This window comes from Muscardinus avellanarius (genome assembly GCF_963383645.1).
Source record: "Muscardinus avellanarius genome assembly, chromosome: 10".
NCBI lineage: Eukaryota > Metazoa > Chordata > Mammalia > Rodentia > Gliridae > Muscardinus > Muscardinus avellanarius.
In genome coordinates this window covers 72,226,619-72,247,087 of record NC_137796.1, presented here as the reverse complement: position 1 = coordinate 72,247,087, position 20,469 = coordinate 72,226,619, and the positions used below count along the sequence as shown (strand labels likewise).

Sequence of the window (20,469 nt, the reverse complement as noted above, 5' to 3'; positions counted from 1 at the left end):
TTGTAATCCTAGTAGTTGTGAAGCTGGGACAGGAGGATCTGGGTTCATGGCCAGCCTTAGCTACTTAGTGAGGCCCTCTGCAACTTAGTAACACTCTCTTTGAAAATAAAAATAAAATAGACGCAACTTTGTGGCCAGCCTCAGCTACTTAGTAAGGCCCTCTGCAACTTAGTGACACCCTATTTCAAAATAAAAATAAAATATATGCTTGTAATTCCAGTACTTGTGAAGCTGAGACAGGAGGGTGGAGGTTAATGGACAGCCTCAACTACTTAGTGAGGCCCTCCACAACTTAGCAAGACCTTATTTCAAAGTAAAGAATAAAAATTAGGGCTGGGGATATAGCTCAGAGGTAGAATGCCCCTGAGTTCCATCACCAGTATCACACACACACACACACACACACACACACACACACAATAATAATAATAATAATAATAATAATAATAATAATAATTAATAATAAAATAGGGCTAGGGGTGTAGCTCAGAGTCAGAATGCCCCTGGGTTCAACCCCCAGCACCAAAAATAGAAGCGAGAATGGAAATGTGGTATGCAAGCATTATAGAAAACCCAAGTAACACAGACTATTCTTTTTTTTTTTTTTTTCACGGTCATCTGTGACCTTGGCACTGCACGTCCACATGTGGATGTGTCTCCAATTGGACTGGACTGTTAAGAACAGCGCAGGCAAGAGGATGGCAGATTTGAGCCAGCCTCAGTAAATGAGCAAAACCTTTAGCAATTTAGCAAGACCTTATTTCAAAAATAAAAAGAAATAACCAGGCATGGTGGTGTATGCCTGTAATCCCAGTAGTTGAGAGGCTGAGACACGAGGATCACAGATTCAAAGCCAGCCTCAGCAACTTAGACCCTGTTCTGAAATTAAAAAAAAAAAAAAATGAAAAAGGGCTGGGGGGTAGCTTGGAGGTAGAATGCCCCTGAGTTCCATCCCCAGTACCTAAAATAAGAACGGCAGCCAGGTAGTGGCCACAGCTCATGTGGTCAGGCAAAACTGTCACCGCCAGAAGCCTGTTGTGAGCGGGGGTCTGGGGCCTGCAGCCAGGCAGGGGGCTATACCCAGAACCCTCCTCTGCCTTCTGCAGGCATGGCTCCTGCTTGTGTCGGTGACCCTCAAGAACCCCACATAACACAGCTATGACAGGGAGACACAATTAGAGAAATAAAGAGAAAATTCTCACAGTGGGGCACACCTGTGCAACCAGCACTCAGGAGGATGATCAGGAGGGTTGCAAGTTCAAAGCCAGCCTCAGCAACTTAGCAAGGGCCTCAAAAATTAGACCCAGATTCAAAATAAAAAATTAAATCGGGTTGGGAGTGTAACCCAGAGGTAGAATGTCCCTAGATTCAATCCCCAGTACCAAAAAAAAGGGAAAAAAAGAAGAAAAAAGAAACTCCTCACCTCTAGACCACCCCCACCCATGCCAGCCCAGAGCGACCCCACCCAGCCCCTCAGGGGTGTTAGGATGGTAGTCAGGATGCTGCCCTGCCCTTCCTGTCCACCAGAGGGAGCGCTGGAGCCCCAGAGGGGCATCAAGGGACCACCAATCACTCCCTAGGGGAGTAGAGGACAATGGCATCTCATTTCAGGAAAAGGGGGCAACTTAGCAAGACCCTGTATCAAAATTTAAAAAGGGCTGGGGTGTAGCTTAGTGGTAGAGTACCCCTGGGTTCAATCCCCAGAACAAGAGAGGAGGAAGAATGAAATCCATCCAGTTTTTATTTGTTTGTTTGGTTTGGTTTTTTGTGGTACTGGGAATGGAACCCAGGAGCATTCTACCTCCGAGCTACACCCCCTGCAATCTTCCTGTCTCAGCCTCACAAGTACTGGGATTATAGGTGTGTACCACCACACCGGCTTTTTTTTTTTGGTTTTGTTTTTGTTTTTTTGAAACAGGATCAGGAAAACTTTCCCAAAGTCTCACTAAGCTGCTGAGGCTGGCCTCGAACTTCCAATACTCCTGTCTCAGCCTCCCAAAGACTGAGATTACCGGTGTGTGTCACCACGCCCAGCTTCGGTGGTGGCATTTGAAATGACAAGTTGTGGAGGGCTGGAATGTTCTGGAGAGGGTCCAGTGGGACGGGCTTGTCGAGGACCCTTGGCGGAGCGACCCTCTGCAGCCCTCAGGAGCGAGGGAGCAGCCGGCAGGCGCGGCGCGGGGTGGCCTGGATGGCCTCAGACCTTTGCTGGGAATGCTGAAGGCGGGGGTGGACTGAACGCCCCGTGACCCACGGCCATTTCTTGGAAGTTGCTTCTTAAAACGAACCTGACTGAAGCTTGTTTTCATTTGCCTCTTACCAAGAAGCCAGCTCAAAAATAAGCCTCAGCTATTTCGGGTTCTCATCCATCGAGTTGACGCTGCGTATGCTGGGAGAAGGAAAGGCCTGTCAGCCATTCCCACTGGCCGTTTGCATGTGTTCTGGTGTTGATTCCTGCATGTACCCAAAGCCAGGGTTCTCTGCAGCCATGCGGGAGGTACTTTCTTCATTCTCAGGAGCACGTGTCTTTGGCATAAATTTGCTATTTCCTTGGGTTTCATGAAAACCAGGTCCCCATGTGCATTTCCCCACTACACACACCCAGGACACAGGGTCAGGCTTGAGACCCACCGCAGGCCTCTCCCAAGGATGGCATTAGTGTCTTCCCAGCCTGGCTGTAGCTGCTGAGGGAGCCACCTAAAAGGAGTCTCCGAGATCTCTTCTAGCTGGGCATGGTGACTCATACCTGTAGTCCCAGTACTTGAGAGGCTGAGACAGGAGGATTGCAGGTTCAAGGCCAGCCTCAGCAATTTAGCAAGACTCTGTTTCAAAAGAAAAAATATCCAGGCATGGTGGCACATGCTTGTAATCCCAGTACTTGGGAGGCTGAGAAGGAGGATCACAGGTTGGCAGCCAGCCTCAGATACTTAGTGAGGCCCTCTGCAATTTAGCGAGACCCTGTTTCAAAATAAAGAATAAAAAATAGGGCTGGGGGTGTAGCTCAGAGGTAAAGTGCCCCTGGGTTCAATCCCTAGTACTGTAAAAATAAATAAATAAATAAATAAATAAATAAATAAATAAATAAATAAAAAGCCAGGCATGGTGGTGCATGTTTGTAATCCCTGCACTTGGGAGGCTGAGACAGGAGGATCACACAGGTTCAAAGCCAGCCTCAGTTACTTAGTGAGGTTCTCAGCAACTTAGTGAGACCCTGTTTCCCAATAAAATATAAAATAGGTCTGGGAGTGTAGCCTGGAGGTAGAAAGCCCCTTGGTTCCATCCCCAGTACCACAAAAATAATAATGATAATAATAATAATAATAATAATAATAATAATAATAATAATAGGAATAAGGACTGGGGGGATAGCTCAGAGGTGGAACACCCATGGATTCAATCCCAGTACACACACACACAAAGAAATCCCTGCTACTCCATCTTCACGGAGCGGAACGATCCCTCCCGGGGACGTGCCCTCCTTGTAAAAGCAGCTCCACAAGCCCCAGCTGCCCCGGGCTGTTTTGGTTGGCATCTCCACCTGGGAGCGCCGGCCACCCACTCCGCCTTCCTTAGAGAGTCTGAGGGTTCTGCAGCCGCTGGTCGTATCCTGGTCATCAGGAGCCAGGCTCAATGCTGGGGCTGCGGGAAGTTGGGGTGCAGCCCCCCACGCTCACGCCTCCCCTTTCTGCTCAGGAACATCCAGACTGCTTCCTTCCCTAAGGAGCAGGGAGTGCTGGGAAGGCGCAGTGGCTCCCACTGGGCCACAGGAGCCTGAACTCCGACTCCTCCATCCCAAGGCGCCTGTGGGTCACGAAGCCTGCATCTCAGCTTCCCCAGACAGAGCGGGACCGTGGTACCTGCCCGCACTGTTGTTTTGAGAATCCAGGGTGGCAGACGCACAACCTCCCCTCATGCTTAGAAGGGACCCGTTGAGAGGTACAGTTTCCTGGGTGGCCTTTGGGTGCAGCTGCTGGTCCCTGGGAGGCCTGGCTGCCCAGCCCATCGGGTCTAGAGGGCGGCTGGGCTTGGCACCGTGTGTGCTCGGACCTTCAGCGTGTGGGTGAGTGCGTCCCAGGAATGTTCCTGCCTCCCCTTTGAACTTGGCGGCCTCTAAATAGGGACTGGGCTCCACCCTTAGCTTGACTGCTGGACTGAGCCTTGCACATTTTGTTGTTGTTTTGGCTCTGAGGATTGGACCCGGGGACATTCTACCTCTAAGCCACACCCCAGCACTTTTCATTTATTTATTTATTTATTTATTTATTTATTTATTTATTTATTTATTTATTTATTTTTGCAGTACTGGGGATGGAACCCAGGGGCATTTACCTCTGAGCTCCACCCCCAGCCCATTTTTTATTCTTTATTTTGAAACAGAGTCTCACTGAGTTGCAAAGGGCCTCACTAAGTAGCTGAGGCTGGCTGTGAACCGAGATCCTCCTGTCTCAGCCTCCCAAATGCTGGGATTATAAGCGTGCGCCACCACGCCCGGCTCCTGTTTATTTTTATTTTGAAACCAAGTCTTGCCAAATTGCTGAGGCTGCTCCTGACTCTGCAATCCTCCTGTCTCAGCCTCCCAAGGTCTGGGATTACAGGCACGTGCCACCATGTCTGGCGTCTGCTTCATCTTTTACCACTCCAGAGATTCACCTTTTGCAGACTGCAAAAACTGGAAATGCAACTGGCGTGGTATATCCCAGTGTAATCCCAGTACTTGGGAGGCTGAGACAGGAGGACTGCACAGGTTCGAAACCAGCCTCAGCTACTTAGTGAGGCTTTTAGCAACGTGGTGAGACCCTGTTTCCAAATAAAAATAAAAAATAGATCTGGGAATGTAGCCCAGAGGTAGAAAGCCCCTAGGTTCCATCCCCAGTACCACACACACACACACACACACACACACACACACACACAAGATTGTAGCAGGTGCACTAGCCAAACCCAGCTGTGGACACCAACCAGGCTCGACTTCTCATCAGTGGCCCCGGCGCTGCTTTCCTATCTCCCATGCACATCCAGGACCTCGACCCCTGCATTCAGAGCTCCGAAACTACCCAGAACAGAGGCTCTGTGACCCAAGGCCAAGTCGTGAAGACAGAGCGTGCTTCTGGCTCAGAATGCCCGCCTCGGGAAGACAGCCGAGGTCTGTGCCGGAGCCCAGGCCCCTGGAGGGCTCCCAGCGGCAGGAGCTGATGCTCCCTCCCACCCAGGCTTGAGCGTGAGCTCCGGGGACAGCAGATGCTTGGGCCTGACTTTGGTGTGTTGTCACCCCCTCCGGCGTGCTCCGTGGCTTCTTCTTCAGGTCTGGCTTGTCGCCCCATCGTGACGACCTGAATTGTGGAGACTCTGAAGCGACTAGCTGGCGTGAAGACTGAAGTGGGTATAGATGCTGCTTCTGAGCCGCCCCTTTGCCTCCCTGGTTTGAGGAGGACTCAGCCCTTTGCATTTTTCTGAAACTAAAACCGCTGTCTGTCCCCACCTGTGTGCGATGCAAGAGGAAGCCTCGATGCTCCTCCCCCCACCGAGTTCCCTATTTGTATTTTGGGCTGTTTTTCTTAGAAGGTACCCAAACTGTCTGAGCTGCCCACCCCAGAATACATAAAGGGCCCTATTCTTGCCTGTTTATTTACTGGCACTGGGAATTAAACCCAGGGGCATTCTACCTCTGAGCTATACCCCCAACCCAACTGGTGTGTGTATGTGGTACTGGGGATGGAACCCAGGGGCGTTCTACCTCCAACCTACACCCCAGACCTATTTTTTAGTCTTTTTATTTTTTTTGAAACAGGGTCTCACTGAGTTGGGAAGGACCTCACCAAGTAGCTGAGGCTGTCCACAAACCACAATCCTTTGGTCTCCACCTCCCGAATGCTGGGATTACAAGCCTGCGCCACCACAGGGGCCAATTGTTCTTTATTTATTGTGTGTGTGTGTGTGTGTGTGTGTGTGTGTGTGTGTGTGTGGTACTGGGGATGGAACCCAGGGGCCCTCTACCTCTGGGCTACACTCCCAGACCTATTTTATATTTTATTTGGAGACAGGGTCTCTTAAGCCAGCTGAAGCTGGCTTCGAACCTGCACGATCCTCCTGTCTCAGCCTCCCAAGCACGGGGATTACAAGCGTGCGCCACCACGCCTGGCCCAATTGTTCTTTTTGAATCAGGATCTGAGTTGCTGAGGGCCTCACTATGTTGCTGAGGCTGACTCCCAACCTGCCATCCTCCTGTCTCTGCCTCCCAAGTACTGGGGTTGCCGGGCACTACCGCTTTCCAGAAGGGAAATGGCGCAGCCTCGCCACTCTGAACCTGGAGGCTCTCACCCCCACCCCCACCGCTGGATTCTCTCACTACGGGCAGGCTGGGACATCTGCAGATGACAGGGTCACTTCAGGGAGGAAGTCATTGTGTGTCCAGGTAAAAGAGCTTCGAAATATATGACACAGCAGTTAAGGGGGACAGACACCGCCCAGCAGGATTGAACCCGGGGAGGGGTGCTCTGCCTTGGAGCGACACCTTCAGCCCTTTTTATTTTTTATTTTGAAACAGGGTCTCGCTAAGTTGCTGAGGCTGACCTCGAACCTCTGATACTCCCAAGTACTGAGATTACAGGTGCACACCACCATGACACGCTTTATTATTTTAACTTGCTAAATTGCTGAGTCCGGCATCAAACCTGCGATCCTCATCTCAGCCTCCCGATTGCTGGAATTAGAGGTGTGCATGGCACCCTGCTCCATGGGTGCCTCCTTGATACCCTCTCAGGCATTGACAGAACCAGACAAAAGTCCTTAAAGACGTGAGCTGAAGCCGGGCGTGGTGGTGCACGTTTGTAATCCTAGGACTGGGGAGTCCGAGACAGGAGGATCACAGGTTCAAAGCCAGCTTAAGCGATCTAGTGAGGCTCTCAGCAACCAAATAAGAAGTAAAATCGGGCTGGGGGTGTAGCCCGGAGGTACAATGCCTCTGGGTTCCATCCCCAGTACCAAAAACAACAATAACAAAAAAGAGGCGAGCTGAGCCCACTGATCACAGCCGCCCGTCAGAACACGGACCCACAGCATCCTTCCAGTTTATTGTCGTCTCTGAGAGCTGCAGCAGCTACAGGGAGTAAGGACTTCACACTCCATAAACTTGCAACTGAGATGCCCTCCATGCCTGCCAAAACAGTCCCAGAGGGCAGGTCCTCCAGAGCCCAAGTCCCTGTGGGTCAGAATGGCACTTGACTGCAGGTGAGGACCGTGTGGTCAATGGTACAGAGAAGGCCCGGCTTCCCCTCTGAACTCCCACTGGCCCTGGAAGCCAGGTGGGCAGCAGCACAGCCCGTGCCCCAGCCGCCGCCTGCCTGCGTGGGGAAGGCACGCACACACACACACACACACACACACACACACATGCACGTGTGTACACACGCGTACATGCACACACACACAGCTCTCCAAGGCCATTGGGGAGGATGTGCCGCCCCCAGCCACACTGTGCCTTAAAGTAGGATAGAAACCCAAAGAGCTGGCCAGAGGAAGGTTCCTGCACTTCTGAGAGGGGCCTCCTGCCACCCTGTGGGCCCACAGCATTCTCCATCCCTGGACAGTAGTGGTAAGCTGGTGTCTAAGAAAACACCTGGCTGGTGCCAACTCTCCTGTATTGGGTGGTCGTGTGTGTGTGTGTGTGTGTGTGTGTGTGTGTGTGTGTGTGTCTGGGGACTGGACCCTGGGGCAATCTGTCTCTGTGCCACACCCACAGCCCTATTTCTTACATTTGATTTTGAAGCAATCTCACTATATGTTGCTGAGGCTGGCCTCAAACCTGTGATCCTCCCATCTCAGCCTCCCAAAAACAGGAATGATTGAAGGAGTGCGTCACCACGCTCTGAAGGCTGTCGTGCTGAGCTAATTCTCCTCCCCCTCCCAGCGGCAGGGGGAGGACTCGGACCTGGAGAGTCTGCGTGTGCTCAGCCGCCTCCGCAGGGAGGAAAATTTGTCCCCCAGGACCTTGCGCAGCCCTGCGCTGTCCCTGACACATGGCAGGTCCTGCCTAATGGCCGGAAGCTGCCCTGTGAACAGCTCCCACCGGTCCAGGGCGTCCACGGCCCCGTCCACCTGCGCCAGCTCCTCCTCGGCCACTTCCCTCTCCAGGGCCTGGATGCACGCGGCCAGCCACCGTCCGTGCTCCTCGATGGCCTCCACGGGGCTCCCAAGCTGTGGCGGCATCTCCAAGGCCCCCAGGGAGCTCAGCCCATCCTCCAGCCCCTCGGGGAAGGCGTGGCCCCATGCGTCAGGGGTGAGGGGCTCCGACAGGCTGGTGTCGCTCTCACAGCACAGGCCCGAGTCCGCGCTGACGGGCGGGGTGTCCTCCGACAGGGACGGTTCCCCAGCTTCGGGGGCAGACCAGGAGCCTGCTGCCGCCTGGGTCCAGGCATGGAGCCTCTGCAGGGGAGAGACACGCTGAGGTCACTCCATCAAGCCAGGAATCTGTTGGAGGACCCCGCTGTTCTCAGCTGCAGACTCAGCTGCAAGGCCCTGCCGCCCAGCATGTCAGAGAACTGGAGTCCAGGCTGTGCCCACGCCGGGCGCGCCGGGCTGTTCACCTTCCAGAATGCGGCAGGCTACTTGTTACCCAGCTCCCAGCTAACTGTGTAGCTTATAATTCAAGTTAGAATTGAGGTCAAGGGAATACTCAGAACATATCCCTCCGTTTTCCTGTGCAACTAAGGCCATTTCAATTTATTATTTCTTTCTTTATTTTGTAGTATCAGAAATTGAATCCAGGGGTGTGTACCTTTGAGTTACACCCCTAGCCCTATTTTTTTTTTCAATACTGGAGATGGAACCCAGGGTCATTTTATCTCTGAGCTACACCCCCAGCCCTATTTTTTTATTCTTTATTTTACTTATTTTTAGTGTGTGTGTGTGTGTGTGTGTGTGTGTGTGTGTGTGTGTGTGTGTGATTTTGGGAATGGAACCCAGGGGCATTCTACCTCCAAGATACAAGATACACCCCCAGCCCTATTTTTTTATTCTTTTTATTTTGAAACAGGGTCTCACTGAGTTGCAAAGGCTGTCCGCAATCCGTGGTCCTCCTGTCTCAGCCGCCCAAATGCTGAGATTACAAGCTTGCACCACCATGCCTGGCCTATTTTCTTCTTCTTTTGAAACAGAGTCTTGCTAAGTTGCTAAGGCTGGCCTCACACCTGCAATCCTCCTGCCTCAGCCTCCCAAGTACTGGATTACAGGCGTGCCCTGAGGTCATCTCAGTGCAGGTGTCGGCAGGGCGGGGGTCTTGCACAGCAGCATGCAGTGCTTCCCAGGGGTGTCAGCGGACACTGGTGGGCGCCACAGAGCTGAGCTTTTTCTTTGAGCAAAGACCTTTTCTGGCCAGTCCCCCTGTCACCTCAGTGGCTCCTTAGAGGCCATCCCAGGACACAGGGCAAATCTGCCTCCATATCGCTCCCCCCTGCAACAGCCAGAACCCCACTGGGCCTCTAAGCCCTTTCCTCAGAGGGGCTTGGCCACCCCAGAGGCCCAGCCCATGGACGGGAAGAGTCACCACAGCTGCCCCCTCAAACTCAGCCAGAGACTGTGGTACTGCACCCTGCCAAAACAGTAAAGTTATAAAAGTTTCCATCAGATAATAGAACAAGACCTCAAATGAAGTCAGGTGTGGTGGCACACACCTGTAATCCTGGTACTTGGGACGAGACAAGAGGATCGCAGGTTCGACACCAGCCTTAGCAACTTAGACCCTCAGTAATTTCGTGAGATCCTGTTTCAAAATAAAGAAAAAAAGCTGGGCGTGGTAGCGCACGCTTGTAATCCCCGTGCTTGGGAGGCTGAGACAGGAGGATCGCACAGTTTCAAACCCAGCCTCAGCTACTTAGTGGGGCTCTCAGCAACTCAGTGAGACCCTGTTTCCAAATAAAATATAAAATAGGTCTGGGAGTGTAGCCCGGAGGTAGAAGGCCCCTGGGTTCCATCCCCAGTACCACCAAAAATAAATAAATAAAAGCCAGGCATGGTGGCGCACGCTTGTAATTCCAGCATTCAGGAGGCTGAGACCAGAGGATCACGGTTCGCGGACAGCCTCAGCTACTTAGTGAGGCCCTCTGCAACTCAGTGAAACCGGTTTCAAAATAAAGAATAAAATATAGGGCAGGAGGTGTAGCTCAGAGGTTGAATGCCCCTGGGTTCCATCCCCAGACCTGCCAAATAAATAAATAAATAAATAAATAATAAAGAAAATAAAGAAAAAGTATTGAGGGTGTAGCTCGGGAATGGAATGTCCCTGGATTCAATTCCTAGTACCAAATTTTTTAAAAAGCCCCAAATATAGCCGGGCACGGTGACTTACTCTTGTAATCCCAGCATTCGGGAGGCTGAGACAGGAGTATCACGGTTCGTCGACAGCCTCAGCTATTGAGGCCCTTTGCAACTCAGTGAGACCCTGTTTCAAAATAAAGAATAAAAAATAGGGTGGGGTGTGTAGCTCGGAGGTAGAATGCCCTGGGTTCCATCCCCAGTGCCACAGGGGAAAATAAAGGCCCCAAATAAAGGGCAGATCAGACGTGGCTCTCCACTCCTATCACGCGGCCTCAGGACACTAAAAGCGGTTGCCCAAGGCTGTCCCCAAGGACAGGCAGGGTGTGGCAGTGCCCAGGGGACCCCCACGACCCGCCAGCTGTCCCCTCCTGCTGTCCTACCTTGACACAGGGCCTGGCCCTCTGCTCCCGGATACTCCAGGCACGACCACAGCCTGTACCATGAGCCCCAAAGGCCTGGCCCAATTTCATGGGTTCTCAAAGTGGATGCCCAGACCAACCAGCATCACCTGGGCGCCTGTTCAATTACTAACTGGTCCACTCCCCAGGCAGCCATTCAGGTGACAGGCACACCGTCACCAAAGAGCTCTGCCACCCAGAGACCTGCAGAAGGGGGAAGGGGCTCCCCAGCATGAGTTAAGCCTTAAACACAATGAAGTGCTCTGAAAAGTTTTGGTTTTCAAATTAATAGGTCTCGTGCCTTCACTGAAAACTTTGCAGCCAAAGGTGAATTTTATTTGTGTGTGTGTGTGTGTGTGTGTGTGTGTGTGTGTGTGTGTGTGTGTTGCTGGGGTTGAACCCAGGGGGATTCTACTGCTGACCTATACCCCCAGCCCTATTTTAATCTCTTTATTTGGAAACCGGGTCTTGCTAAGTTGCTGAGGCTGGCTTCGGCCCTGAAATCCTCCTGTCTCAGCCTCCCAAGTACTGGGATCACAGGCACGAGCTACTGCCCCTGCCCAAAGGCAGATATAAGAGAAATGAACCACCAAACTCAAGGTAGTTAGCAAACAAATCTCATGGGTGTTTAGGGGCCTGGGTGCAATACCAAGTGCTGCCAGCAGAGGGCAGCATCCTCCGCCGCCGGCTCCACCAAAAGAAAGGAGGCCTGTCCTCCAGGACTCCAGCGTGGCCTGGCTCCCCTCCTCCTCCCAAGGGAGGACAGTGACCCACTGTCCACAGAGGCTCCAGGAAGAGGAAAAAGCCACGCCGGGGAGGCCACCGAGTCATCACCGGGCCCTCGTCCCTCCTCCACCCGGCGCAACGTGACCTCGCGGCCACCCTTCCAGGTGGGGACTCACCTTGTACCTCTCCACGAGCCGGAAGCCCAGGACGTGCTGCAGCTTCCGCAGGCAGATGGGGCAGAGGTCGGGCGGCCGCCGCAGGGCCTCGTCCAGGCGGAGCGCGCCCTGCATGAGGCAGCGGAGCCAGCGGCAGTTCCCCAGGCCCAGGAGGTGGCAGAGCTCATGACACATGATCTGCGGGAAAAGGCCACCACGGCCTTGCCACAGCCCCCCGGCACACCCGGGCAGCCCAGCAACCCTGCGGACGCTGCCAGGTGCCGGGGCTTGTTGGGAGACACCGATAGACACGCCCCTGCTGCTCCACAGCTGTGCGGCCCTAGACAAAACTCTTGGCATCTCTAGCCTGGGTCTCCTCGCTCTGTAACGTGAGAGACCGTCCTCGGCAGGGTGAGGACTGGACACTGCAGCTGGCCAGGCACACAGGGCTCCACAGGTCCCACTGGCATCCTCTGTCTGAGACCACCCACCCTCTTCCCATCCCCCACACCCACCTTGCAGCACTGCACCACCCCCAGGGCGCTGAAGCACAGGGTCCGGCCTCTGTCCTGCAGTCGGGTCGCAGGGCCGTCTGCTGCTTCCGCCTCGGCTGGGGCCACACTGGGGATCCTGGGCTCTGCCGGCAGGAATTCCCCGGAGAACCGGGCAAAGCTGCAGACGCCCACTTCTGGGGAGAGAAAGGGGGCTGAATGGGGTGGTCTTACCTTCATGGAGCCCTTCGCCAACTATCCAGGTCTGAGGATGAGCTGGCCCCGGGAGGCCCTGCCCTCGCCGTCCACACACAGGCCGCCCAGGGTCCCGGCTCACCGTGCTCTGGAAGGAACGTGCCAAAGGTGAAGCGCCAGGTCTCACGGGGGTACAGGTCGGACAGCGTGAGGCCCAGCACGCACAGCGCGTCTCCCGGCTTGTTGTTCTTTAAGAAGGACAGGATGCCGTCTGGGGAGAGGGCTGGCGTCAGGAGGCGGCTGGGGACCTGTCTCCAGACCCAGCTCAGGCCTCCTCTGCTCTGCCTAGGACTGCCCCCTTCCCAAAGCCAGGTGTGAGCTAGTGACGTCTGGCGCGAGGCCAAGAACTCAAGGCAGCCCCGTGGCACGGTAAGAGGTCCGCAGAGGCGGGGCTGCCCGGACCCTTGAGTGAGTAGCATCTCAGGTCTCTGTTTGCTTTGGGGTCAGGCGACCCGGCCTGGACAGCAGGATTGAGAAGTCTGTGGACACCTGAGCAGGGATGCTGAAGAGGCAGCTAGGCCGATGAGATGGGCGTGGGGAAGGGCCGCTGCAGCCACACGGAGGGACACGCGGCTGGCCACTTGCCCCAGCGATGTCCCCATCCCCAGGCCCCAAGAACATGCACCTCGCGTGGCAAAAGGGACTCTATCGGTGTGGTCACAGATATTGAGATGGGGAGACGATCCCGCATGAGCCAGAGGGTCAGGGTTAGAACAAGAGACTTGTGCAGCTGCTGTATGTGTGACAGGGATACTAGGGGTTGAAGGCAGGGGCATTCTACCTTTGAATTCTGCACCCCCAGTTCTTTTTATTTTGAAACAAGGTCTCTCTAAGTTGCCAAGGCTGGCCTTGAACCTGCAATCCTCCTGTCTTAGCCTTCCAAGGACTGGGATTATAGGCATGCACCACTGCGCCCAGCTGTGGTGCTGCCTTTGAGAACAAAAGAAGGGGCCACAAGCCAAAGGACACAGGCAGGAAAGAATAGCGGAAGGGAGGAAACAGATTCTCCCCAGAGCCCCCAGGAGACGCACAGCCTGCCCACACCTTGACCCAGCCCAGGGAGACTCTGAGCCACAGAACTTCAAGATCCAGGTGTGTGGACACCTGTCACAGCAGCGATAGGGACTGATACTCCTGGGATTTTGCCGAGCTGAGGAGGCCAGGACAGGCTGATGAGGGGCCCGAAGGTTGGAGTGACTGCAGGGGATGGGAGGAAGGAGAGACCATGGTAGAGAACAGAATTTCCCGAGGAGCTTTGCTGTAGAAGGGGTGGGGGAGCCGGTGATGGCTGGAGGGGCATTTCTTTCTGGATACCAAAGCGGGAGGAATATAGGAGGGAGAGAGGGAGGATCACCGGAGTGGGGCTTGGGGGTGGACAGGGCAGGGTCTGGGAGCTCCCTGCAAGGGAGTTACAGGGTACAAACCTGGTGTGGCCTTGATAAGGAGCTGGACAGAGGAGGCCAAGGGGGAACAGTGAGGTAGATGGGGAACAAGAGGAAGGAGAGCTAAAATTCCTCTGCAGAAGGAGCTGGGCAGGGTGGAGCATACCTATAATCTTAGTAGTTGGGAGGCAGAGACAGGAAGATTGCAAGTTTGAAGCCGCAGCCACTTAGCAAAGCTCTCAGCAACTTGGTGAGAGAGAGAGAGAGAGAGAGAGAGAGAGAGAGAGAGAGAGAGTGTGTGTGTGTGTGTGTGTGTGTGTGTGTGTGTGTGTGTGTGTGTGTGACTAGGGATGGAACCCAGGGGCCTTTTTCATTTTTTTATTTTTTATTTTTTGGTGGTACTGGAGGTAGAACCCAGAGGCTTTCTACCTCCGGGCTCTACTCCCAGACCCATTTTATATTTTATCTGGAAACAGGGTCTCACTAAGTTGCCAAGAGCCTCATTAAGTAGCTGAGGCTGGCTTCGAACCTGCACGATCCTCCTGTCTCAGCCTCCCAAGCGCAGGGATTACAAGCGTGCGCCACCACGCCCGGCACCAGCCCTATTTTATAATTTATTTGGAAACAGGATCTCACTAAGTTGCTGAGAGCCTCACTCAGCCTCACAGCTGAGACTGGCTTCAAACCTGTGCGATCCTCCTGTCTCAGCTTCCCAAGTGCTGGGCTTACAATCATGCACCCCCATGCCTGGCTAGTCTCTTTATCATTCATTTATTTATTTATTTTTGGTGGTACTGGAGTTCCTGGAAACCCTTCTACTTCCAGGCTACACTCCCAGACTTATATTTTTATTTGGAAACAGGGTCTCTTAAACCAGCGAGGCTGGCTTTGAACCTGCGTGATCCTCCTGTCTCTGCCTCCCAAGCACGAGGATTAAAAGCGTGCACCAACACGCCCAGCTTAGTCTCTTTATTTTTTTATTTATTTTAATTTATTTTATTTATTTATTTATTTATTTATTTATTTATTTATTGGTGGTACTGGAGTTCCTGGAAGCCCTTCTACCTCCGGGCTATACTCCCAGACCTATTTTTTTTTTTACATTTTTATTTGGAAACAGAGTCTCCTAAGCCAGCGCACACGGCTGGCTTCAAACCTGTGCAATCCTCCTGTCTCTGCCTACCGGGGATTACAAGCATGTGCCACCACGCCCGGCTTTAATTCTTTATTTTGAAACAAGGTCTCACTAAGTTGCAAAGAGCCTCACTAAGTAGCTGAGGCTGTCCGTGAACTGTGATCGTCCGGTCTCAGCCTCCCAAATGCTGGGATTACAAGTGTGCGCCACCACACCCAGCTTTACCTTTTCTATTTTTGAAAGGGGATCTTGCTAAATTGCTAAGGGTCTAAGTGTCTGAAGCTGGCAGCAAACCTGCAATCCTCCTGTCTCAGCCTCTCAAGTAGTGGATTACAGGTGTGCACCACCATGCCTGACTCAATGCCTCAAATTCTCTTAACCATTGCTTCAAATAAGATGTCCAGCTATGAAAAAATAACAAGGCACACAACGAGTCTAGATAGCAGACGGAATTAGCAAAACGAGTACAGACACCAGCCCTCCACGCATGCTCGCCAGGCACCACCAGCACCTGTTTGAGGTGCGAGCGCTGAGCCCAGCCAAACAGTGATACTGCTGCTCCAAGAAGGAACCCACATGGAACTACAGAGCTGGGACAGGACAACCGGAGGGAGGACTCCTTCCCCAGAGAGGAGCACGTCAGCTGCGGAGGGTACCCTAAGGTGAAGATAAGTAGACAGAGCCCAATGGCCCAACAACAGAAAATGCAGAGAAAAGAAAGAGGAGTGGGTGGCCTCACACGCACCCAGCAGGAGCCTGAGAGACAAAGGCTAGAAATTCCCAGAACCTGAGTACCACCCAAGCACTAGTGCCAGATCCGGCATCAGCCAGACAGGGTGCCTGCTTGGGGGCCCATTGAATTTGCATCTGAGTCTCCTGTCTACCTGGACCTCCATTTATCTGCACTTCTCAGCCGGCCTCTCTCTCTAGACACGTAGGGATGGGCTTGGGGGCCAGGATCCTCTCCTCACACACATGACGGCCTTTGCAAATGCACAGGGCAAGAGAGATGCTGAAGGGCCTTCAGAGGACTCCCTTTACCAGCTCTGCATGCGTGGCATGTTCCCATGGGTCTCCATGGGACAGGGTAACCAAGTCCATAGACACTTCTGGGTAGGGAAGGGAACCTCTGGTTCCCATGGTCCTGTCCAAGACCCTAGGGAACTTATGCTTCCCAGAAGGAGGGAGGGATTCTGCGGGGTATGGTAGAGAATGCCTGAAATCCCAGTTATGGGAAGGCTGAGACAGGAGGATGGCAAGTTTGAGGCCAGCCTCAACAACTTAGCAAGGCTTTCAGCAACTTAATGAGACCCTGTTTCAAAAGAAAAAATAAGCAGGGAGTGGTGGCACAAACTTGTGATCCCAGCATTTGGGAGGCTGAGACAAGAAGGATGGTGGTTCGCAGACAGCCTCAGCTACTACTTAGTGAGGCCCTTGCAACTCAGTGAGACCCTGTTTCAAAAATAAAGAAAAACAAAATAGGGCTGGGAGTGTCTTGGAGGTAGAATGCCCCTGGGTTCCATCCCCAGTACCACACACAAACACAAATAGGATTGTGGGTATAGGTCAGTTGTAGTATGCCTCTGAGTTCAATTCCCAATACCACACACACACAAAAAAAAAATTCCTTCCTTCTCTGGGGTTAGTGGCAGGTGGGAGCTGCCTCTTCGTCGGGGCTGTGCCCCCCCCCCCCGCCTCACTCACCTGTGTGAAGCTGCAGCCCTTCGGAGTCCTGTCGTGGGCGGGAGACGCAGCGGATGGACGCAGCGGCCACGGAGGGCAGGCACTTGACCCGCAGGCCCAGGAAGAAGGCCTCCACGCAGCTCTGCAGCTGGTCCAACAGGGGGCATCCCACCAGGCCCTCACTCAGATCTGGGGACAGAGCAGCCCATCAGCCTGGGACCACCGCCCCAGGGAGCCGTCACCAATGCCGGCCCGCCAGGCAACCGAGGCCAGCACCAGACTAGAGGGTAGAACCACTCAGGTGATCGCTTGGGGAGGCCAGAGGTGTGTAACGTGACCAGTCAAGGTCAGCCAGCTCAGGGTGGGATGCAAGCATGTTTCATAGCTGCAAAAAGCCATCCTGGCAGCCAGGCGTGGTGGTGCACACGTGTCATTCCCAGGACTTGGTTGGCTGAAGCAGGAAGATCATAGGTTCAAGGCCAGGCTCAGTAACCTAGTAAGATCCTATTTTATTTTTTATTTTTATTTATTTATTTATTTATTTTTGGTGGTACTTGGGTTCCTGGAAACCCTTCTACCTCCGGTCTACACTCCCAGACCTATTTTTCTTATACTTTTTTAAATTTAGAAACAGGGTCTCGCCGGGCGTGGTGGCGCACGCTTGTAATCCCCGCGCTTGGGAGGCAGAGACAGGAGGATCACGCAGGTTCGAAGCCAGGCACGCTGGCTTAAAAGACCCTGTTTCCAAATAAAAATATAAAATAGGTCTGGAAGTGTAGCCCGGAGGTAGAAGGGCTTCCAGGAACCCCAGTACCACCAAAAAAAAAAAAAAAAAGAGAGAGAAGAGAAAAGAAAGAAAGAAAGAAAGAAAGGAAGGAAGGAAGGAAGGAAGGAAGGAAGAAAGAAAGAAAGAAGGAAGGAAAGAAAGAAAGAAAGAAAGAAAGAAAGAAAGAAAGAAAGAAAGAAAGAAACAGGGTCTCTTAAGCCAGCATGGCTGGCTTCGAACTTGCGTGATCTTCCTGTCTCCACCTCCCAAGCGCAGGGATTACAAGCGTGCGCCACCACGCCCGGCTAAGATCCTGTTTTAAAATAAAAAGTAAGCCAGGCATGGTGGCACACGCTCCTAATCCCAGCATTTGGGAGGCTGAGACCGGAGGATCGCAGTTTGCAGACAGCTTCAGCTATTTAGCAAGACCCTTCACAACTCAGTGAGACTCTGTTTCAAAAATAAAAGGACTGCCGGGCATGGTGGCGCACGCTTGTAATCCCAGGATTTGGGAGGCTGAGACTGGAGGATCATGCAGGTTCAAAGCCAGGCTCAGCTACTGAGTGAGGCTCTCAACAACTTAGTAAGACCTTGTTTCCAAATAAAATATAAAATAGGTCTCACATGTCTGGGAGTGTAGCTCAGAGATAGACTTCCCATGGGTTCAATGCCCAGTTCCAAAATAAAACAACAACAACAACAACAACAACAACAAAGAAATGAGCCGTAGGTGGTGGCAGTGCCTGGCGACCCTGGCTGGCTGAGTCTTCTATCCAGAACAGCGCCTGGTAGGAGCACAGGGGCTTGGCTGACATGGGTGAGCAAGGGCTTCACAAGGCAGCGGTGAGCCACCAGACAGAGGGATACAACCAGCTGCCACACCAGGACAGAGGGACACACACCGCGACAGCAGAAGTGGTTGCAGGGTCCCCAGACCAACAGCCTCGGCCTCACCCTGGAGCTGTTGGAAATACAGGCCCCGGCCCTCCCCACCTCCCATTTCAGCAAGGCGCCCCGTGTCTCCCGAGCTGTAGGCAGGGGACGTGGAGAGTCAGGGCCGCAGGTGATGGAGAACAAGACCCCCGGCCCATGGCGCTCTGGTTCTGAGCAGCAGGGAGGATCTGGCAGCTAGCCCGATGCCAGCGGAGGGAAAGGTATGCCCCCCAGACCCGAGGCGCGTGCTCAACACCGCCCCGGCCTCCTCTCCAAAGCCAGGTGCTGCCTGGGCCAGGCTGGGGCCATCTCCTTCGGCATGCCGAGTGCACCCCAATCCCCCCCAGCACCCACTGAGCCATCTCTCAGCCCTGGGCCCCCAGACTCTGCCAGATGAAGATCCCTGGAAGACCGCAGCCACACTGGGGGTCCCCAAGTGACCCTGCCCAGGCCAGTGTCTTCCAAACGCAGCACCGGGTCAGGCAGAGCTGTATTCACGTCCGGCTCCTGCCAGTGCCCAGCTCTGACACCTGGGCCAGTCAAACGGCTTCTCCTGGCCTCAGTTTCCTCCTCGGGGAGATGAGCTGCCCTGACCTCAGCACCCCACAGAGGAAGTGACCTTTGCTTTATTGTTTTTACTTTTTGCTTTTTGGTACCACGGGTATTCCACCTCTGAACTGCACACCCCCAGCCCCTTTTATTTATTTATTTATTTTATTTTGAAACAGGGTCTCAAGCCATTGCTGAGGGTCCCTCTAAGTTGCTGAAGATGCCCTCCAACCTGCAGTCCTCCTGTCACAGCCTCCCAAGTACTGGGATTTATGGGAACACTTCCTAGTGCTCCGTGGCATCCCACTAGGAAGTAACCTTTGGAAAGCATAGTGCACAGAGCCTGGGAGGGTGCTGGTTTCAACAGATGTGGCCAGGACAACATCTGGACAAGCACCTGTGGGCGGGACAGTCCTGTGACCCCTGGACTTTCTAGTTGGTATCAGAGGTGGGGTGGGGGAGCCCAAGGAACCCAGAACCTCTCCGCCCCACAAGGCATCCTGAACACACTGGCTGACTCCTGCCCTGCCTGTACCCTGCCCCCTCGCGGCTCCGGCCCCTGCCCTGTACCTATGGGCTGGAGGTAAATGTGCTTCCGAGCCAGGCTCTGCTTCCGGTGCTGCAGGGAGGCGTGGAACGTCTGGAAGTCCTGGGGGGCCTCCGGGTGGCTCAGGAGCCAGTCGAAGGCCGAGCGGATGAGCAGCGTGCAGAAGAGGGTCCGCTGCGGGTTGTAGGCCTCGGACAGGAAGAGCCTCTCCGCAGGCGAGAAGGCCGAGTCGTAGAGCTGCTGCAGCGCGGCGTCGCGGGACACCAGCGCGTCCTTCAGGGCCCGGGGGCCGAAGCTGAACTCCTCAGCCGGTCTACACTGCAGCATGGCGGGCGGGTGGGGCCAGGCCACTCCCGGGATGCCCTGCTGCTGCCCATGAACTGCTCAGTGGACGGCCGCAGTCTGTTCCAGAACCTTCCCTGGGACGGATGGGAGTGGCCGCCAGGGGCTCCCAGCAGAAGGTCGCTGGGCCGAGAGACCGGGGGGCCCAGCTCTGCCTGGCACTGGGACTCCTCCGCAAGGCGAGGGGAGGCATGGGCGCCGGCTCTGCCAACCTGCAGGGACATGCGGTGCACCATGGTCACTCCTGGGCACACACAGACCCGTGTGTCAAGCAGAGGGAAAGTGGCTGCTTCCCCTGGGACCTGGCATCAGAGGGCCCCCCAGCGCACAGCCAGCAGGGGCAGGGGACCCATCCTCCTTCCCCGTCTGGCAGGTCAGAGCGGGGCCGCCTCTCCACGGGGCCTGCCAGTCTGCTGGTTCCCCACAGAGGATGGGGGCTGCTCCTGCTCATGCACCCTGGCCACCCCATGCTCCCAGAAGGAAGGAGGCATCTGAACAGACCCCCACCCTTTGTGCTAGGCCCCTGCAAAGCCGGAGGGGCCCCTCCAGGCGGGAAACCAGAGACCACATTCCCCTTTGCGCTGATCACGAAGCACGCCCCATCACCAGGGACCACAACCACACCTGTCCTTACTCTAACCACGAGCTTCCTGGCCAGAGCCCCATGGGTCCCCAGGAAGCGTATGTGGGGGAGGGAAGCATCCCCAACAGCTCCCAGCCCCCCAGAAGTTTCCAGGGCTCAGGTAAGGACGTCAGGTGCAGATTAAGTAGCCAGAGGCAGGCATGCGTGTTAACC

At 54.2% G+C, this 20,469-nt stretch overlaps 1 protein-coding gene across 2 annotated transcripts; it reads right to left on the bottom strand.

The window, feature by feature from the left end:
- Positions 1 to 7,884: 7,884 nt before the first annotated feature.
- On the bottom strand, positions 7,885 to 19,658 carry AMZ1 (archaelysin family metallopeptidase 1; the record flags this gene model as incomplete). Of its 2 annotated transcripts, none has more annotated exons than XM_080704081.1 (6): positions 7,885 to 8,421; positions 11,612 to 11,788; positions 12,106 to 12,278; positions 12,419 to 12,547; positions 16,558 to 16,725; positions 19,355 to 19,658. In XM_080704081.1, 6 exons carry the CDS (start codon positions 19,656 to 19,658, stop codon positions 7,885 to 7,887), a joined length of 1,488 nt encoding a protein of 495 aa, XP_080560207.1. The 2 variants fall into 2 exon arrangements, with proteins under 2 accessions (XP_080560207.1, XP_080560208.1); XM_080704082.1 differs by having other exon boundaries at positions 11,612 to 11,719.
- Between the last annotated feature and the right edge of the window lie 811 nt (positions 19,659 to 20,469).